This window comes from Pezoporus occidentalis, unplaced genomic scaffold (genome assembly GCF_034315485.1).
Source record: "Pezoporus occidentalis ecotype Australia unplaced genomic scaffold, CSIRO_AGI_Poc_V1 ctg30, whole genome shotgun sequence".
In the NCBI taxonomy this organism is placed as follows: Eukaryota; Metazoa; Chordata; class Aves; order Psittaciformes; family Psittacidae; genus Pezoporus; species Pezoporus occidentalis.
In genome coordinates, this window is record NW_026914941.1 from 325,084 (window position 1) to 344,145 (window position 19,062).

Sequence of the window (19,062 nt, forward strand, 5' to 3'; positions counted from 1 at the left end):
GCCTTTGCAAAATGAAATTAAAAAGAAAAGGGGAAGGAAAAAAAAAGCGGAGGAAAAATATAAAGGAAAGAAAGAGACGGGGGGAAATAAGATAAACGGGTGTAGGACAAACAAGGAGAGGGAACAGGCGCAGGGCCGGACGCTGCTCCGCGGGCTGGCGCGGAAAGGGGGGCTCACGTTGCGAACCCCCCGCCGCCCTCCCTGCGGGGCCGAGGGGCGGGAGCGGTTGGGTCAATAAAGGAAAAAAAAGAAAAAAAGAAGAAGAAATAGAAAAAGGGAAAATTGAAATAAATAGAGATTAATGGAATGGAAACGGAAAACCAGCCCCGGAGCCGCCGCTTCGGCTTTTAACGGGCTTTCGGTTTTGAAGCACCGCAGCGCCCGTGCGCCTGCCCCCCGCACCGCCCAGGGCGGGCGTCCCGCCTGGCGGGGGACAACGGGGGGGGGGGGCGCTGCTCGGCGGGACACCCGAGGGGGGGGTCTTGATGATGGCGGGGGGGTCCCAGCGCACGGTCCCGCAGTGGGGCACAGGGACATGGTGTGTGCAGTGGGGTGTGCGCATTGGGGTGTGTGCACTGGGGTGTGCGCATTGGGGTGTGTGCACTGGGGTGCCCGCACCGCCGCCCCCCCCTCCCGCCCCGTCGGGGTTCCCCGCCGCCCCCCTCTGTGTTTCCCCCCCCCCGTTTTACCTGCGAGGCTCCCGCGCCCAATCAGAGTCCCCGTCGGCGCGGGGCTCGTGCCAATCAAACTCCTCTCCGCCAATAGGACGGCTGGCGATGGGTCAGGTGACGCGGCTGCCGGCGGCTCCCCATTGGCGCGGCGCGGCCTGGCCCCGGCGTTGGTTTATGTGCGAGGCGCGGGCGGGCGCCCCGTCAGTGCCCCGACGGCGCCGAGCGGCAGCGAGCGCGGCCGCGCTGCCCCTCGCCCTGCTGCGCCGCCCGGCCCGGCCCGGCCCAGAGCGGGGGGCGGGCGGCTTTGGAGGGGCGGGGGGAGCTGGTTGTGGCGGTGGTTGGGTTTTGTGTTGGACGGGGGGTGCTCGCTCCGCTGCCCCGCTCCGCGCCTGCCCGCAGCGGGGGGCGTGGGGGTGCGTTTTGGGGTGGTTTTGTACTTTTTTGGGGGCGGGCGGGAGGAGGAGGGGTAAGGGGAGGAAGGGGGGGGTCAGGCTGCCGCCGCGCCGACGGCCCCGCGCCCATGACGATGCTGCTGGACGGAGGGCCGCAGTTCCCGGCGCTGGGGGTGGGCGGCTTTGCGGCTCCCCGCCACCACGAGATGCCGGGCCGCGAAGCCGCCGCCGCCGGCATGGGGCTGGGCCCCTTCGGGGACTCCTCGCACGCTGCTGCCTTCAAGCTGAACGCGGCCCCGCACGACCTCGCCGCCGGGCAGAGCTCGGCGTTCACGCCGCAAGCCCCGGGCTACGCCAGCGCCTTGGGCCATCACCACCATCACCACCACCACGCCGGCCAGGTGCCCTCCTACGGCGGGGCCGCCGCCTTCAACTCCACCCGCGACTTTCTGTTCCGCAACCGCGGCTCCGGTATCGCGGACGCCGCCTCCGGCACGGCTCAACACGGGCTTTTCGGCGGCTCCCCCGGCGGTTTGCACGGCCCCGGCGGCATCCCGGACACCCCGGGCTACCTGCTGTTCCCGGGGCTCCACGAGCAGAGCCCGAGCCACACGTCCCCCAACGGGCATGTGGACAACGGGCAGATGCACCTCGGGCTGCGCGGGGACCTCTTCGGGCGACCGGACCCGTACCGGGCCGTCTCCAGCCCCCGAACGGACCCTTACGCCGGCGCCCAGTTCCACAACTACAACCACATGAACATGAATATGGGCATGAACGTGGCGGCCCACCACCATCACCACCACCACCACGGCCCCGGAGCTTTCTTTCGGTACATGCGCCAGCCCATCAAGCAAGAATTGTCCTGCAAGTGGCTCGACGAGAGCCAGCTCAGCCGGCCCAAGAAGAGCTGCGACAGGACTTTCAGCACCATGCACGAACTGGTGACCCATGTCACCATGGAGCACGTCGGGGGGCCGGAGCAGAACAACCACATCTGCTACTGGGACGAGTGTCCGCGGGAAGGCAAGTCCTTCAAGGCGAAATACAAACTGGTGAATCACATTCGGGTGCACACGGGGGAGAAGCCCTTCCCCTGTCCCTTCCCGGGATGCGGCAAGATCTTTGCCCGCTCCGAGAACCTCAAGATTCACAAGCGGACGCACACAGGTAAGGCCCGTGACCCCCGTGTGTGTCCCCAACCCCAGTCCCCTCGGGGCTCGGCGGGGGCTGCGCGGATGGATCGGCTGCTGCCGGAGCGGGGGGTGCGCGGCGCTGAGAGGGGAACCGCAGAAACTCTCAATGCGATCGCATTTTCGGTGCCTTCCCACCCTGGTTATTTTACGGTTTAGGCCCCATTGCCGTCTCCCCGAATTAAATCAGCAAGACTTTTGTCACAGTGGTTTTATATTCAGCCCCGTCTTCCCTTCAGCCTTCTGTACGGGTGGAGGGAAGAGGAGGGGAAGGCAGGAAGCAAACGTATTTAGGCTGTATCCTCAAATACATCTTGTAACGCTATCGGAACTGCTGAATTTATCCCTGGTCTTCTCCCTCCCTGGGCTCACCCAGCTTCTGTCCCCAGTGCGGGCCTGTTGGGAGGTGAATTAAAAGTAATAAAGGCTGACCCGAATTTCTCCAATACACATAACAAACCCTGCTGTCCGTCCTCCTTCATCTGCCGTGGTGCTTGTGCACCCCCAGGGTGGGGCGAGCAGGGCAGAGGCTCTCCTGGGAGGATGCAAGCGGGCATGGAGAGGGGAGCATCCCTCCTTCACCCTCTCTGAATTTCGCAGGTGAGAAGCCCTTCAAGTGCGAGTTTGAGGGCTGCGACCGGCGCTTCGCCAACAGCAGCGACAGGAAGAAACACATGCACGTCCACACCTCGGACAAACCCTACATCTGCAAGGTGTGCGACAAATCCTACACCCACCCCAGCTCACTTAGGAAACACATGAAGGTAATCACCCCTGCGCTCCAGCCCTTTCCTCCCTGAGCAGAGATGCTCAGTCGCTGGCGTGCTCAGGGCCGGTGCCTGCCGCAGCGCTCCACGCTCCCGATGGAGAACGGCCTGAGCCATTCCCGGGGTTTAGGCCGACGCTGGAGCACAGCTCAGGGAAATGGCGTAGTTTCTTTTTGTGCTCCCACTGTGCCCAGTTTACAGAGTGTGGCTGGGTCCTGGAAGGCTCTGTAAGTGCAGCCCCCCCCCAAGTGCCGGCACGCTGCAGCCCCTCATACCGGGATGCTGCAGCAAAGTGGCCAGGAGCTGTGGCAAGCATTAGCCCCGCTGCTCAGGGTGAGCAGCAAGGCATGAACTACTTGCCTATGCGAACCAAGCCGCTGGACCCCAATGTCCCTTTTGCACGGGGGAGCAACCTAACCCAGCTCAGCGGGACGGTGGGGACCGCGAGCTCGCTCCCATCTCTGCCTTTTGGTTTTAGGTGCACGAATCCCAGGGGTCGGACTCTTCCCCTGCAGCCAGTTCGGGCTACGAGTCCTCTACCCCCCCCGCGGTGGGCTCTGCCGGCAGTAAGGACTCCACTAAAACGCCGCCGGCCGCCCTTCAGAGTAACCCCGGCCACAACCCTGGACTGCCCCCCAATTTTAACGAGTGGTACGTGTGAAGGCAGCTGCTGCCCGGCTACAGACTGGACCAAACGCATTGGGAACGAGGGGAAAACAGCAACCCAGGACAAAACCAAGCCAACTGCAGCTCGCTCCCACGGAAATGGAGTTTCCACACCGATGACCGCATAGGGCTACACCTAGTTAATGCCAGGAGCCGGAGGGGGGGGGGGGGGGCTTTTATTATTATGTTATAATTATTCCTATTTTTTGCAAGCCCAGACGCTGGACTAGCCATGTCCTTTTCTCAGGATTAGATTTCTCTTTTTTCCCCTCTTTTTTTGTTGTCATTTTTTTGCAGTTGTCTGATATTTTCCCCATCCCCCCCCCCCCCCCCATCCTTTCCCAAATCCCTCTTCCTCCGATTCCCCACTTTGATTTTTATTTTTTTTTTCCTTCTCCATTTATTTTGGTTTTTCCTTCTTTCGGTGGGATGTTGACATGAGGATGAAAATTCTCCTTCGCCTTAGTGGTGATTGTTGAAACTTACAGTCTTAAACCGTGCCAAAGTCCTGTTATGTCTTGAACTTTCCTCTCTAGCTCTCCTGCTGCTTCTTTCTCTGCTCTCCTCCTCTTTCTCTCCTTCTCTCTCTCTCTCCAAGCATTACACTTGTGAATGTATTCTCGTCTGATGGGGTCGGTCAGTATTTTTCAGGATGAGGATGTGGTGTTTATTCTACCCAGATTGTGACGTTTAGTATTAAACAGTTGCCTTTTTGTAAGAACTTTTTTTATGTAAATACATACCCATGATGCCATATTTATCGTTCGTAATTTAATTATTGATACAAAAGTGCCGGGAACTGAACAATATTTATGGGGGAAGAAAAAAAAATAATAATTGTTTTCTAACAAAAAAAAATTTACAAACAGAAAAAAAAAAGAAAAAAAAATAATTCCAACTCTGTACAGCTTTTGGTTATAACTGCTTTAGCATTAAAAGTTTATTGTTTTGGAAAGAGCCGTTTCTGACCTCCTCCGGGGGCCGCGGGGCAGTCGCGGGGCCGGTTGGGCGCTGCCGCCGGGGCCGGGCCGTTGTTTCAGCGCTGGCCACGCCGGGGGAAGCCGCCTCCTCGCCGCCGCTTCTTCTTCTTCTCCTCCTGTCCCTTTGTCCCTGGCCAAGCGCTTCGCTTCCGCCACCTTCCCGAGCGGACCGAGCCGGGGGGAGTGGGGCAACGGGGGAAGCCTCGATGGGGAGACTCCGACGGTGAGTACCGGGGGTGGGGGGACCGGGCCCCGGGGTGCTCTTTGGGGGGGACTTCGGGACTGCTTCGCGGCGCGCTGGGCTTTCTCCGTTATCGTCAGGTTTTGTTTTGGGTTTGTTTGGGGCTTTTTTTGTTCTTTATTTCCAGGATGCGGACAAACCTCGGGAGTGCAAAAGAAGCGTCGCTCCCGAGAAACATCTCCGGAAGCCTCAGGCAGCCAGAGCGACGGTGACCCCCCCCTTCCGCCACAGACCTCCGGCCCCGGCGGGGATGCAGACGGGCTCCTGCACCGCGGACCGCGGCAGCGTCCTGAGCGCGGCCCCTGGGAAGAGGCAGGACCCGCACCTCGGGCTCCGCACCTCCGCTGACCGGGAGAGACCCCAGACGGCCCCGTCTTGAACTTGACTTTTGAGGCACTGCGGGAGGACGGGGCGGCGGGCCGTCCCCTCCAGCCGGGGCCGCTCGGGTGAGCAGCCCCTGAAACCTTTGCATGCTTTAATAATTGGGTTTGAACAATTGTACCCTTTCCTACCTCCGAAACAAGCGAGCAACAACGAGTTTTTGGACAGAAAAAAACCGGGAAAAGTGGGTCGCAGCCTCTAGAAAAAAATACATTAATGTATATTTGAGCATCCTGCTCTAGTGGAAGGTGTCCCTGCCCGTGGCAGGGGTTGGAGCTGGATGAGCTTTAAGGCCCCTTCCAACCAAAACCGTTCTGTGATTCTATGTTATATACCCCAATCCCAGAGCGCGTTTTTCGTTCCTCACTACCCAGCCTGGCCTCATAAACCAGTGCCCCCCGAGGTGCCCCTGCAGACACGGATCTCCGCTGCTTTCCTGCTGGGAAGTCTCTCTTGCTGTGCACAGAGCCGAGCCCCGGGGCTGGACGCGGAGCGCTGCCCGGCCGGGCCCTTCCCGATGGGGCGAATGGGGCCGCTCCGCATCGCGGGGGAGACAAGAGGAGCAGAGCCGCCCGGGGCCGTCGGGTTTTCCTCGGACACCCAACCTGGGTCGTGTCTGCATCGCTCCGGACCTCGCCAGGCTTGGAAATGAGCCGGTAGGTTCGGTTTCGTTACTGCTTTGCTCGGAACGAGGGGGGTGCGATGGTGGGGGGGTATCTGCTGCTGCCAGTCCCTGAAATGCCATTCCAGAGTGGGAGGCTCCGCTGTGGCTGGAGCTGCCTGGCCGGGGGACCCCGGTCCTGGGTGCATCCGGAGGATGCAGCATCCCCGGACCTCGGAAGAGCAAGGCTGTGGATGCACGTCCCGGCCCCGCTGTGTCTGGTACCAGGGACCCTCGGGCAGTGCCGGTGTTCCTGCCCTCCTGCCTGCTTCCTTGGGCTGGCAATGCAGCCCCGGCCATTTTTATAGCTAGGAGTTTAAATGAGCATCCTGAGCATTTGGCTTCCCTTGGTAGCCAGGCAGCACCCCGCCCGGGGGCCTCCCCAAACTGTGTGGGAAAGAGGGGGGCAAACTGCTGTGTGCACCCCACTGAGCTCAGGGACTCCGCTTTCCAATCCCTCCTCCAAGAAAAAAAGCAAGTGGGGCATAGATGGGGCAGTGTGTGTGCCTTGGGATGGAAGAATTGGTGCAGAAAGGGCTGTGAAATGCTGTCAAAGCAGGGGCTCAGCACCAGTGCTATGAGGTGAGGCAGAGGGCCTGTGCCCCCCTGAGCATGGCACACTGTCCTGTGGGTGCTACTGTGCCTGCAGTGCCTCTTCCCCACTGCTGCTGCTGCCCCCAGGCCTCAGGGGGTGGCCGGGAGGAGCTGTGGCACCTTGCGGCTCTCATGGGCAAGTAGGAAGGGTTTTTCTGTAGAAAGAAGCATCTGTTGCCCATTGCAGGATGATCCTAGAGTGGGAAAAATCCCTTTTCGCAGCATTCTTAGGCTGGTTTTGTGAGTTGGGGTGAGGCAGCTCATGATGTTCAATGGCAGGGCCTGGCAGCAGGGACCTGAGGCCATCCCCTGTGCTCACAGAGCGGGCAGAAGCGTGACAGTGCCGACCGGGGCAGGACAGAGCAGGCAGAGCAGGTGCCATGTTAGCTCAGTGTTTCGTGTGTCGTCAGTAACGGGTCTCATGTCACAGCCTACAAGAGTCCCAGGACTGTTCCCAACAAGGGGGCCGTGTTCTGCTGGCCTCTCCCAAGCCTGGCAGCTCCCTTGGAGCTGCTGCGCTCGCTTGTGTGAGCGGAATTAGATGGATTTGTCCCCAAATAAACAGAGCTCGGGATGGTTTCCTAAAAGGGGTAATGTTGATTCATTGTGCTATAAAGAATCTAAGCAGAGGCAGGCGATGAGCTGGAGCCATTCCTCCTCTGCCACAATGAGGCATGAGTATTTTGATGCATTTGGAGTCACTGTCTTTTGTGTATCGGTCTGGGTGTCTGCTGTAACCCTCTGTGAATAATATGAGTGGGTTTTAAGCTCTGTACATGCTGTTAGCAGCCAGTGCTTGCACACAGTGTGAAGGCAGTGTCCTGAAGGTTGCATTCAAGTGTCTCGGTGCTACGGCACCAGGAATTAAGTTCTATAGGAACTCTGCCGGCTGTTAACACTCCAAAGCAGTGGGTAGGGTGTAGCACGGTGTGTTTGCAGTTCTGGTTCAGTAATATAATGGGGCCAAATTAAAAGCACCGAGCACTGACACTTTTAGCTGAGCCTAACTTTCATGGCTGTTTGAGAAACCATCCCTGTTATTTATGCTGGTAATAGAAGCAAACCGTATGGAAAAATCTCACTGCAGGGATGCAGCCCTATTTTGGAGAGGTAAAACTCCAGAGAAAGCATTGAATAGCTAATGTTATTATGGATTGTGCTGAAGGAAACTGTGTCGTGCTGACTAATCTGTACATGCCCTGAGCTAAGACATTTTGTTAACCTCACTATGCTGTTTGTATGGGTTTAAAAGATGATGTATGTCTTGCAAGTGCCTGCTCACCTGAACATAACTGCAGGCAGTAAAATTGCTTGTGTAAGGGCTCACGCTGCTGAATGAGGATGGTAAAGCAAGGACCTGGCCTGCCACTGTGATGGGAGATGGTTTAGGATGGCTTTGTAGGTATCTGTTCCATGCTGGAGGGAAAAACCCTCTGCAGAAACCAGGGAGGCCGTTGTCTAAGGAGGCACAAATATACTTTAATAGAAGATGCTGATTGTTATCCTCAGTGAAGCAGGTTATGTGCTGCTTAGGCTTTCTTTCAGCTGATGCTTCGGTTGTGTTTCTCCATTTCAAATGTTTGTGTGAAAAGAGACCTTGACAGAAAAAGGAGGAAGAAAAAGAATTTAGCTGAATGAATTTGTTTTGGCAACTTCTTCAATAGTGGCAGCTTTGAAATTGCCTTTGAATGGGTGAGATGTGAAGTTCCTTTCGAGGGAGACCCAGCCTGCATGTTGGGCATTCGTTCTCATGTATGCAGGGCAAGGCAGCCTGGCCTGGGACAGTGGGAAACTCGGAGAGGGGGAAAGCCATCGGCTGGAATGGGACTGGGGAAGCTGGGCAGGCTTAATGGCTGAGGAGCATAACGGAAAAGTGCAGAACAGGGCTGTTCCCATGGTTTGTCCTTTTTCAGAGCATCGTATAATCCCAGTTTGGGCCTGTGATAGCCCCATGCATACAACATGGATCTTAGGCAGGGATTTGGGGCACTTGGTGCGGTGGAGCAAGGGGGCAGGTAGAGATCCCAAAGCTATTGAGGAGGTTGTGCCCTTCTTGGCTTCCAGCATCACTGTGCTCAGACAGAAACTGGTCTGTGGGCAGGAAAAAGGTGGAACATCAGCAGGGTTGGTTTGGTATGAGGGGAAAAACGTGTTTCGTTCTGCAGTGGGGCAGGTGCAGGGTTGTTATTGCTCTCCTGCTTCGGAGGGAGCAGAGTGGGGTTTGGAGCAGAAAAGAGCACTGTGCTTTATTCACAGGCCAGGACACGGCCTTTAGCTGGCAGGGTCACAGCAGGGAGGAAACAGTCAGGCTTTTAGCCATGGGCTTGCTGCATTTGTGTGCCACTGAGAATATCCATTTGGGAAAATAGAGCTACAGCCAGAAAAGCTCAAGAGGTGGTGCATTGGCACATACATTTGCTTTAAATAAAATTACCTACTTATTTATCTCTTTAAATCCCCCCCCTGCCCCAGTTTCACTAAGACATTATTACAATGCAAAATCGTGTGTTGCTTTATTTATTTCTAATTTTAAGTATTTTTTTACCACTTTCTATGGGTTACACAGCTTAATTCTGTTACTGGTGTGGGCTAGAAGATGATGTTGTTCTTTTTGTTTGCCTTTTTCTAGTACTCATTTGCTTTGTGCTTATTTTCTTACCTGTGCTAGTAAAAGACACTTGAATTTAAGGTTTCCACCACTTCACTGTATTCTTACTGTCAAAAAGGCATTTTATATTCTGTTTGCATTTAACACCCCATTAACCCACTGACTTGAGTTTTTCAGTTACTATTGATACCCTCAGATAAAAGTGTTGAGATTGGTGAGAAGAACTCAATCTATAGGAAAAATTCTGAATTTGGGCTCAAATCCTATCTTTAATTAAGAGAAAAATCTCTGCGCAGCAGTTGACGTGACTAAAGTTCCTCTGATGGACTCTGGCTGCTCACTGCTGTGAGGGCTGAGGAAGGCAAAATGTTTCCCAAAATACTGATTTCAGCCCCCCCCCTTAATATTTATCCATTTTCCCATCATATCTATTTTTACTAGAAAGAAGATGCTGCAGGAGCTTGCTGAAACTGTCAGTCTTTAAATATTTAAGACCATGTTCCAGACACCCAATTTGCTCAATTTGGCAAGGTTCAGAAAGAAAAAGGAAACGGATTCATGTTTTATCCCCCTTTTTCTCTTATTTTTTGTCAGTGTTGTGACCCTCAGAGGCCAGTTTCTATTTTGCCTTTTTTTCTTGGTGACAGGCCATGTACCTGTGGTTTAAAGTGGAGCTTGAGCTCAAGTTTTCATGTAATAACCTAATTCTGTGGATTGACTTACATTTTAAAGAGTGATGCTGTTGATAATATTGTAAGAATTTGCAATACTGCAGCAGAAAAGTATGGATTTAATTTTTAACCATGGCCTGCAGAAGCATTTTAAAATAATGCAGTGAAAAGAGAGTGATTTACTTCGAGGGCTTTGCACCACCCTGTTTTGAAGCCGCGATACCGATGTGACGTTTCAATCTGTTCCTTTTCTTTCTGTTTCCTTTCCGTTCTTTGCTGATGTGGAGGAAGAAGGCAGGCAAAGGACCAAAGGAGTTGAAACTGTGCCTTGAAGAGACTCCCTATACCTCCAGGAGGACGCTGGGCTGAGATTGAAATACAAATGCTCTGTTGGGGCTTGCTTTATGTTGCTGAGGACTTGATTTCTGAGGAGTTCCCCGACCGTTTAAAAATCTCAGGTTAGAGATTATCTTTAATTTTTTAATAGGAAAATAAAATTAAAAAATAAAACCCTGCATTAAGTAATACCCATTAATTCCTTCTTGAAATCACAGGCTGACACAGGGCATATTAAGCATTATAATTTGATAAAGAACTTACTGGTTCCCCGTGCTGTAGGGCTGAGCTCTGCAAGCCTCGCCTTGCAGCCATGGCTTCTCAGTAAGCTTAATACACCAGAACGGCCCATGTAAGCTGTATCAAGATGTCTGTAATCAGAAGACAGAGAAGAATACAGCGGGCTCATATCTGTGCCTGCAAAATCTAATAGTCCCAATTTCAGGCTGTGGCCACTTACTCAGCTTTTAGGAAATTTATAAGCCAAACTCGAGCAGCTGCAGTGTTAAAGTGAAATTCTTTGTTGTCGTTGAATTTTAATCCAAGCTAGGGGAAGGGGGAAAAAAAAGAGAAGTATTCTAGAGAGAACAATAATAAGCATCTTAGTTTTATCACACTTGTATTTCTAGCTTTCATTGTTTTGCCGTAGGATAAGAAATAGTTTCCTTCCAGATAGACAATAAATCACAGTGAAGGAATTAAGCCAGCATAAATGCCCCCTACAAAGTTTCAAATCACATCTTCATCAGCGCAGCATTAATACCCTGAAAAATACGTTTTCTTCTTGTCAGTAATTTTCTGTTCTTAATCTCGGTCAGTCTTTTACATGAAAGCTAGTGGTGAGTAAATCGCGCCCGGCGGCGAAGCTGATGCAAGGAAGGGGCATCGGAGAAATACTGCGTTTCATAACCACAATCACTGGAGCATTAGGAGAGCAAACATGTGGTTTTATGAACATAGTTATAAATATTTAAACATGCAAAATGAAAATGTTGCTAAATGTCTGGTTTCCATTATCTTTCGATGAACGTTTTCATTCTTGGAAGCCTTGCTTAGCTGTCTGCAGGGAAGGATCACCACCCCCTTCCCCAGCATGAATGATGCGCAATGCGAAAACGTGTTAAAATGCACAGTTGTTTGTAATGTCTTCTACCAACGTGGAAGACATTCTACCAAATTTGGTATTCTACTGACTCACAAAGTATTCTTGCCCAACAAACAGGCCAACCACCCTGCTTCTGTCAGCAGCTTGCTCTGCTAGACGGTATGAGGAATCTAAGGATGGTTTGGAAAACAGAAGATGTCACTCAGCGAGCTTGGAGTCGTGTCCTGCCACCCTTCCTCAAGCAAAATCCCTACAGAAGTCAATGCAAGATGTGGCTGCTGATTTTATCATTGCTAACGTGTTAGTTTGAAGTGTCAACAAGTGTCGGAGCGTTCTGTGTGCCTCCATGGAAGGGTTGGGAGGCTGCGGTAAGGAGTTTTGGGGTGGGAAAGCCGGGGTCTGCTCTTTGGCCGGGCTCCTGTGGTGGTGTAGGGCTGTGCCTTTAAACCAGGATGGTAGCAGGCAGCGGCGGGTATAGGTTGTGCAATTTCACTTGCGTGAGTGGAGGGCTGTGGGAAAGCAGAGGCCATGCTGTGCATCACTGTTCATAATAAGGCAGGTGTCTGATTCCTGGGATCCAGCGGAGTCAGCCGCCTCTCTTGGCTTCGGTTCTCCCCCATCAGTGCACCCCACAAGGCTCCGACTGTGCCGCGTATGTCATGGGAGAGAGATGCCAAACGATTTATTTCTTTATTTTAATACACCAGGAAACCCATTTTAGATGTAGTCACATATTGAATCCTGACTGCCGTGAGGTTGTGCCGTGCTCGGCATCCCGTGCTGGCACATCGGCACGCATGAGCCTCCTGTTTACTATTCCTCCTGCAGTTGCTCCCACCAATAAATCTGCACTTGCTGTAGCCAGGATGGAAATCTTTAAGACAAAGGACTTGAATGAGAAGGGTTTTTTTTAATACTGTGATAGAGTAGAAGGCCCCAAGCTGGGGGCTAAGTGCATGCGTGAATGCTGACCCCCTTGTCTTGGTGCTGTCTCCTGCTAGCACTGTATCAGAGACTGTAAAAGGACCCCCAAGGCTGGTATTGCCCCATTTCGATTCTTGCTCCTGTAACTGCAGCAAATCCCGAAGAAATGATGGCTGAGAAGTGAACTTGGAGAAGGGAGTGGAAGAGCAGGCCATTGGGTAAAGCAGGCGATGCCTGGGGGGGGCAGCACAAAAAACGTGGGAATGAGGAAAGGAGGAACAAAAGAGATGTGGGCTGGCGAAGGAGGAATAGGGGAGTGAAAGGCGGCTGGGCTGGTGCAGCAGCGAGGAGCTGCTCCTTGTCCCTCTGTGTGAATACATCCAGCTGAGCCTTTCGCATTGGCAGGCTGTTCAGGCAGAGCCCCCACAACAGCGTGTGAGTCTCTGGAGATGTGCAATGGATTTGCCCTGTGGGAAGCAGTGTATGGTGCTCAGGGTGAGGGACCCTTCGTGCTACCCAAGTTTTGGTTCCTGTGATGAAGCTGTGTATGGCATTGGTAGCACCGGTCCCGTGCCCGAACTTTGGGATGTGGCTGGTGATGGAGCTCGTTGGCAACCCAGACCTGAGCTGCGAGGGGGAAGGAGAGGGCTGGCTTCCTGCAGGCAGCTTTGTGCCCACTGGGCTCGGGACCAGAGGGATCCTCAGGGAGCTGTTGTTGCCCTCCTACTCTCCTCCATTCCTGGAGGGATTTGGGCTGGTTTCTCAGCAGCAGGCACGATGGTGCTGCTCTGTATCCACTTACGTCAATGCAGACCTTTCCATGGACTCCAGTCTGGGTTGGATCAAGCCTTGCATGATTGCAGCCCTTGTGCATTTCAAAACTGTGTTAATCTATATCTGGATCCCAATGGGGGCACTCGGGATGAGCCGAGCTCAAACAATCCTTGGCAGGAGGGACGGACTGAGTTGGCAAGGATTTTTGTCCCATTATTGGTTACTTGGAGGAAGGATTGTACGCACCATTTTAATATATGACAACTTGAGGTCTGTCATCTTCAGTGTATTAGAAAAGCCTCATTTTTAACACATCCCAGAGGCTTTGCAGCTGGATTGAGGCTGCACACCAGGCGTGGGCAGAGGCATGGGGCCTTCTCTCCATCTTGTTAGGCTCTGAAAGACTTCTCCCACCGTTGGGAGACCCCCAGGCTGCCCACCTCTCACTCCTGTCTGCTGCCTTTGGCAGGGGAGGTGGAAATACCAGGGCGGAATAGACCAGTAGCAGTGCAGCCCATAGAGCAAACCATGCTGAAAGCTCTTCTCAACTGGAGAAATCCGCCTGCGTGTTCCCAGCAAGTTAAGCCAGGGTGTTATTTAGCTCAGAGGAGACTTGCCTTTCTGCAGTAAAATCCTCAAAACATGTCCCAAAGGCCTCGAAGGAGATTTTGCTTTCTCTCAAGCCAGTTTGCTATTTCTTCTAGTGAAAAATCCAGATGAAAAATCCAGTTGAAAACTGGCTTGTATCAAGTCACCTTTTTTTGCTTTCTCACTCTGGGTTTTCAAAGTATACAAATTCATTGTCATAAAGACATTTCAACAAGATTATTTAGGCTTGTTGTATCAAGCCCAAGAAATTGGGTCCAAGTGACTCAGAAATGGTGTGGAAGGATGGAGGATATTTGGATTGGGTTGGTTATGGAGGGAGGAAGTTTTAAAACCAAGCATTGTTTGTATTTTTACACCTTCAGTCCTTAGCAAAGTGTTCCCTTCTACAACATCCCCATAAAGAGAAAGCTGAAATCATCAGCAGAAGGAATAGGTGTCAGCTTAGACAGATGACTGTGTTTCTGGGTAATTGAATGCCATTTTAATATCTTGCTTTTAATGCAGCTCAGAGAAGGGTTTGATGGACAAGGCACTGATGCTTGTGAGCCGGAGTTCAGTTGTTAGGGTTATGTCAGATATTGCTTTTCACAGACAACTGTAGTTGCAGCATCAGCTCCCATTAAGTGTATTAGGGCCTCTGAGGTTCAGGGCTAGCACACACCATATTTTGTAGCCTTTGGTTTTGCTTCTGTGCTGACAAAACCAGAAGGTCTTTGGTTAACTTCTGACCACTGACATATTAAATGAAGATGAGCGTTTGAGCAACATCAGTGATTTCAATTGACTCATCAATTGCTGTTGCATAGCAGTCCTCATGTTTCACTTTGGTAACAAGCTGATCTGCCACATCTGATGCCAGCAATTCAGTCCTTCAAACAAATGACATGTTTGATAAAGAAATCTTTTAAAATTCATTATGCACTTTGGCTTTTGTCTTTCCTTTTAATACAGCATCTGTTGCAGCCGGGATACATTCCTTGATCGTTTCTGAGTCTGCAATTATTTCTCTGCCTGCCCAGTGTCCCGGAGATGTGAAACGAAGCTGCCATGCTCTGCTGCTGAGCCCTGAAACTCCACACAGACATTCAATTTAATCTCTTGGAACAGACTGCATTAAAGTCGTGTCATCAGTGCACACTTGTGATAACAAGACGACATGAAGAAAGACACTGAACTGAAAGGCTCTGCTTTGCTTTTCTGGGAAGAAAATAGGATATCTGTCCCTTCATTTGTTTCACGGATTCCTTGCATTTAAATTCAGCAGAAGGCTTCAATTGTCTAAACTTTATCCTGAGCGTTTTTTGTCAGTGCTGGAAAGGAATACAGTTAAGTGTTCCATGGGGAGTCTGATAGAAAAAGCTATGTGCAGTGTTAATGAGTTGGGATGGGGTCATTCGTTTTTCCATATAGAGCCAGAAACAAACACAGGACGCGAGGAGAAATGATCTGCAGGGATCCACTGATCTGTGGTATGGGGTGATCCTGAACTTCCACAGCCCTTCCAAAGACTCGCAGAAGGATCAAGGGGGCTTTCAGCTTAAAGTGCTCCCATGTGCTTCAATCCTGCTTCATGCCAGGGCTCCATGGATAGCTGGTGCTGGAAGAAATGACAAACGTCTTGGGTGCCACAAGAGATTGCATCAGCGTTACTGATCCTCACTCGGCTGGTTACTGAAAATGCATCAAGCATCTCGATGGGTCAGACTGCTAAATTTGTAGACACGGAGTGTCAGGCAGCCTTTTTGTCATCTTAGTACCATTTAGTATATTTGTCCTCAAGTTCAAAGCAATCCCGGCCTCAGACTTGTGATATTTGCTGCCCTTTCCCCTTTCTGTTGGCTCAGACCTCTTCCCTTTGAGGTCAACATCAAAATAAAGACGTATGTTTCCTTAGCCTGGCCATGGCTCTGACTCTTTAGATCAGCAATCCTATAGTCCATATGTCTTCCCATCTGTCAACTGGCATTTGAAGCCAGCTTGCTCCTCTATTCTTTCAGACAAGTGTGAGAATCAGGAGTTTCTTTAATGACGGTTCCAGGCCTTAAAGCATTTGCTAAGATACTACCTATTAAGATCCCTTGATGGCACCTTGAATAGAGATCAAAAGCAACTGAGTTCACTCCACAAATCCAAAGCTGTCAGTCAGTTTAGGGCATTCAGAGAGGGGTGGGGAGGGCTCGGGAGGGCACCGCGCTCCCGCAGTTAGGGGACAGGCATGGGAAGTCCGAGCCTGGTGTCGGATGTGATGGGAGCCAGCAAACAAGAGCTCTGTGAAATCCCTCCTGTGGTGGCTGGGGCTTTGCCAGTGCCAAGTGGGCTGGGGGCTTTGCTTGCCCTGTGTAATGGTGGCAGCCTTTAGGATCTGAGCTGCGCCTGGCTTTTTGGGGCCACATCAATACCTGTGTCCCTGCTGCTTTGACTGGGAGATGATTCTGAATCCTCTTGTAAACAGAAATCTCAGAGTACAAAACGCTCTTCTTGTTAATAATTATCACCAGGCAACAATTTGTCTCTTGCACTTTGGAGAGCCGCTCATAATGGGAATCTGTGTCCTGCTTCACCACTGGGACTGCATGAAAGGCAGTATGGAGAGATGCTGCCTGCGCGGTGCTATCGCAGCAGAGCGGCCTCTCTTTCTGAGGGCACAGTTTGACTTTCAAGCTTCCCTATTTTAAATGCTTGTCAGGAGATGCTGCAAAACCCTTCGAATATTTGGAGGGAAGTGTTTGCTCCGGTGGTGCATTTCCTCAGGTGACTGTGGTAGATGAACTAGTGGGAAGTTGTGGCCCTTGATTCAAACCTAAAACCCAAGGGCTGTTGGCTGTGGGAGCCTGAAACTGCAGGGTGCCCACCATGGGAAGGGTGGCAGAGAGCATTCCCCAGGGAGCCTCCAGCCAGTGCTAACCAACATTGCTCTTTATGGGACCCAAATGTCCTGAGAAGAGCTGAAAAGCCCCAGAACGTGGCTGAGTGCCAGGAGATGGTGTCACACCACTGGCCATCTAGTAAAACTTGACTCACTGGAGTCACGGACACCATATGTCCTTAGATCTGTGTTAACAGAAACCTGTTAAAGTGGGAGCATGAACCTGACGTCCAGATGCAGGCTTTGTTTGTCTTTAACTTCAGCCATAATGTCACTTCTGCTCCCTGAGGGAAAAGCTCTGGAGCTTCGGAATCAGGTGCTTAGTCAAAATTTGGGGTGTTCGGATTGTGTGCTTGTAAGGAGAAAACAGAAATGACTTGATGTGATTCTACATCCTCACCAAAGAGATGCATCAGCTCTTGGATGCTGCAGTAAGCAAAACATCAAGAGTCAGTTTTGGTTCCCTCTCCAAGTGTTTTTCAGCCATCCCATGCCTCAAAGCAATCTCTATCAGATAGTCATTGGGTTTATTTAAATGGCTTTGGCTCTCTGCTCTTATTCTGTGCCTGTATTCCTGGTCACCCACTGTTTTTCTTTTACAACCTTCACTCAGTCTATTCTGCCTCTCTTTTTTTGCACGATGATCCTCAGCCAAGTTTGTATTCATTACAGTCATTTTTAGTGTGAATCCATATCTGCCTTTTTAGGGGGTAGTGGTGGTGGTGACGTATACTTGTGGTTGAAGGAGAAGCTGCTATTGAGTTGGACAAAATAGGATGAATGTTGTATAAAAGCCTTCAGAGAGCTGTGAAATCTCCATCCTCTCTTCCTTGTTCTCCTGGGAACACTTGCACAAAGAGTATTTTTAATGTGAAGCAAAAAGGATTCTGACGAATACTCATTAACATTTTGTTTCTGCAGATACATACATGATTATCACAAGGCTGCAAGGGACACATATTCAGTAAAGCCCTTAGATGTATGCTTAGTTTTATGTATATGCTTAAATCTGGATTTTAGAATGGATGTTTTAACCGAGACAAAACCAGGTGTTCGATGGAGCCTATTTGTACTGCTCAGGTACGATGCAGTGTGCTGTGATATAGGTCCCCGAACTCACAGCGTAATAGTGTTCTGTGCACAATGAACCCTCTCAGATGATTTTTGCAATGGACCGGCTGAATTACACACCCACAAATCACTTGTATCATAACTGTGATCAACAAACCATAAGAGCAGGATTTAACCAGAGGTTGCAAAGGGAAACAACACCCCAGCCACCATACGCTATAGCTTGTTTTCATCATGCACTTGGAGTGTGAGCCCAGGTGATATCAGGCAAAGGTATTGCTTCTCCATCGCCCCTTTGGAAGCCCCAGTCCCATGGGTGCAGATCTGGTATGGATTGCAGTTGGATATACCCCTCAGGGCATACGCAGGCAGCCCCATTTCCTGCTGCCTGTTTTGAGCTGGATAAACCCAGGACAGCCTTGGTCAGGAAGAGTTAACTCTTAGCTAGTTATCTTGTTTAAGGGGCAAGAGAAAGTGTGTCTTGTCTGGACCTCTTCCTGCAGACTGCTGTGTTCATCTGTTGCTCTGAATGCCCTGTGGAAGGTGGAGTGCTGGGCTTGCTTGACTGTGTCACTGGATACTGCCCTAGATTCATTTAGGAGTAAAGATATCCCATTTGCACTAATGAGGAACTTGTTTTGGGGGTCATACTATGTAGCAAAAGAGGCAGATATGGCAGAAGGGTCATTTCCAGGCTTTGCTGGTGTTCTCGAATCTTGTCACAGAGGCAACCATATGCCCATTTTTCATGAGGTCCCCATTCTTCTGATGGTTGTTACCCACTTTCTTTGTTGCTCTTTCCATATGAAATCTTGGGTTCCTTCTAGCAGCTATTTTGGGTGGAATAACAAAGCCTAACAGTTGGAAACAAAGCAAAGGCTGTATGGTTCTAGCTATTTCTTTTATGACTATCCAGAAATGTTGTGAGTATGCCTGTTTTTTGTATGGCTGAGTGCCATTTGGACTCCCTTGGGGGATACTGAAGCTGTCACACAATGCCACTGGGGAGTGGAGTCACTGTCACCGTGCAATGGATGGTTTGCTAAGAAGTTCATTAGTGTAATGCCTCTAAATATTACTGGAACCTCAGGGTGTGATCCCAGGTGGACTCAGAAGCCCAGACTTGTCTCCTGGGAAGAGGAAGCTCCAGGTTCTGGTCCTTAGTTGCAGGAGTTTCTGTTCTACATACAGAGTTGAAAAGCAGAGGCCTGGCTGAAGGATATCCATGACTACAATGTTGAGGTGCTGCAACCCAGTGAGCTCATCAGGGTGGTGATTTGGTGCTGGTACTGTACCCCAAGGCAGAAGGGTAACAGAGATAGGCTTCAACTACTTGGACACAGATAGCAATTCAAGCAGTCTTCTTGTCCCTGGAGGGCAGGGTGAGCAGCTTCAGAATATGACAACTACTTAAGAATAGGCACTAAAGATCAGTCACCCAAGAAGTGTGCTGACTCCCTTAGTTGAATGGCCAAAAGCATCTTGGTTTGACTGTAGGAGAGCCAGGGCATTACGCCACTGGTTTTACATCACCATTCCTTTTGGCCAAACT

The 19,062-nt window shown here is 51.1% G+C and overlaps 1 protein-coding gene and 1 long non-coding RNA gene across 2 annotated transcripts; both read left to right on the plus strand.

Moving 5' to 3' along the window:
• The first annotated feature begins 867 nt into the window (after positions 1 to 867).
• Positions 868 to 4,410, plus strand: ZIC3 (Zic family member 3). The gene is made up of 3 exons (XM_062627414.1): positions 868 to 2,233; positions 2,857 to 3,020; positions 3,502 to 4,410. Exons 1-3 carry the CDS (start codon positions 1,192 to 1,194, stop codon positions 3,682 to 3,684), a joined length of 1,389 nt encoding a protein of 462 aa, XP_062483398.1. The 5' UTR covers positions 868 to 1,191; the 3' UTR covers positions 3,685 to 4,410.
• Positions 4,411 to 5,346: 936 nt separating this feature from the next.
• On the plus strand, positions 5,347 to 15,454 carry LOC134168081 (uncharacterized). Its single transcript, XR_009966396.1, has 3 exons — positions 5,347 to 5,356; positions 5,666 to 5,947; positions 14,525 to 15,454. It is a non-coding gene; the product is annotated as an uncharacterized LOC134168081 (long non-coding RNA).
• The last annotated feature ends 3,608 nt before the right edge of the window (positions 15,455 to 19,062 follow it).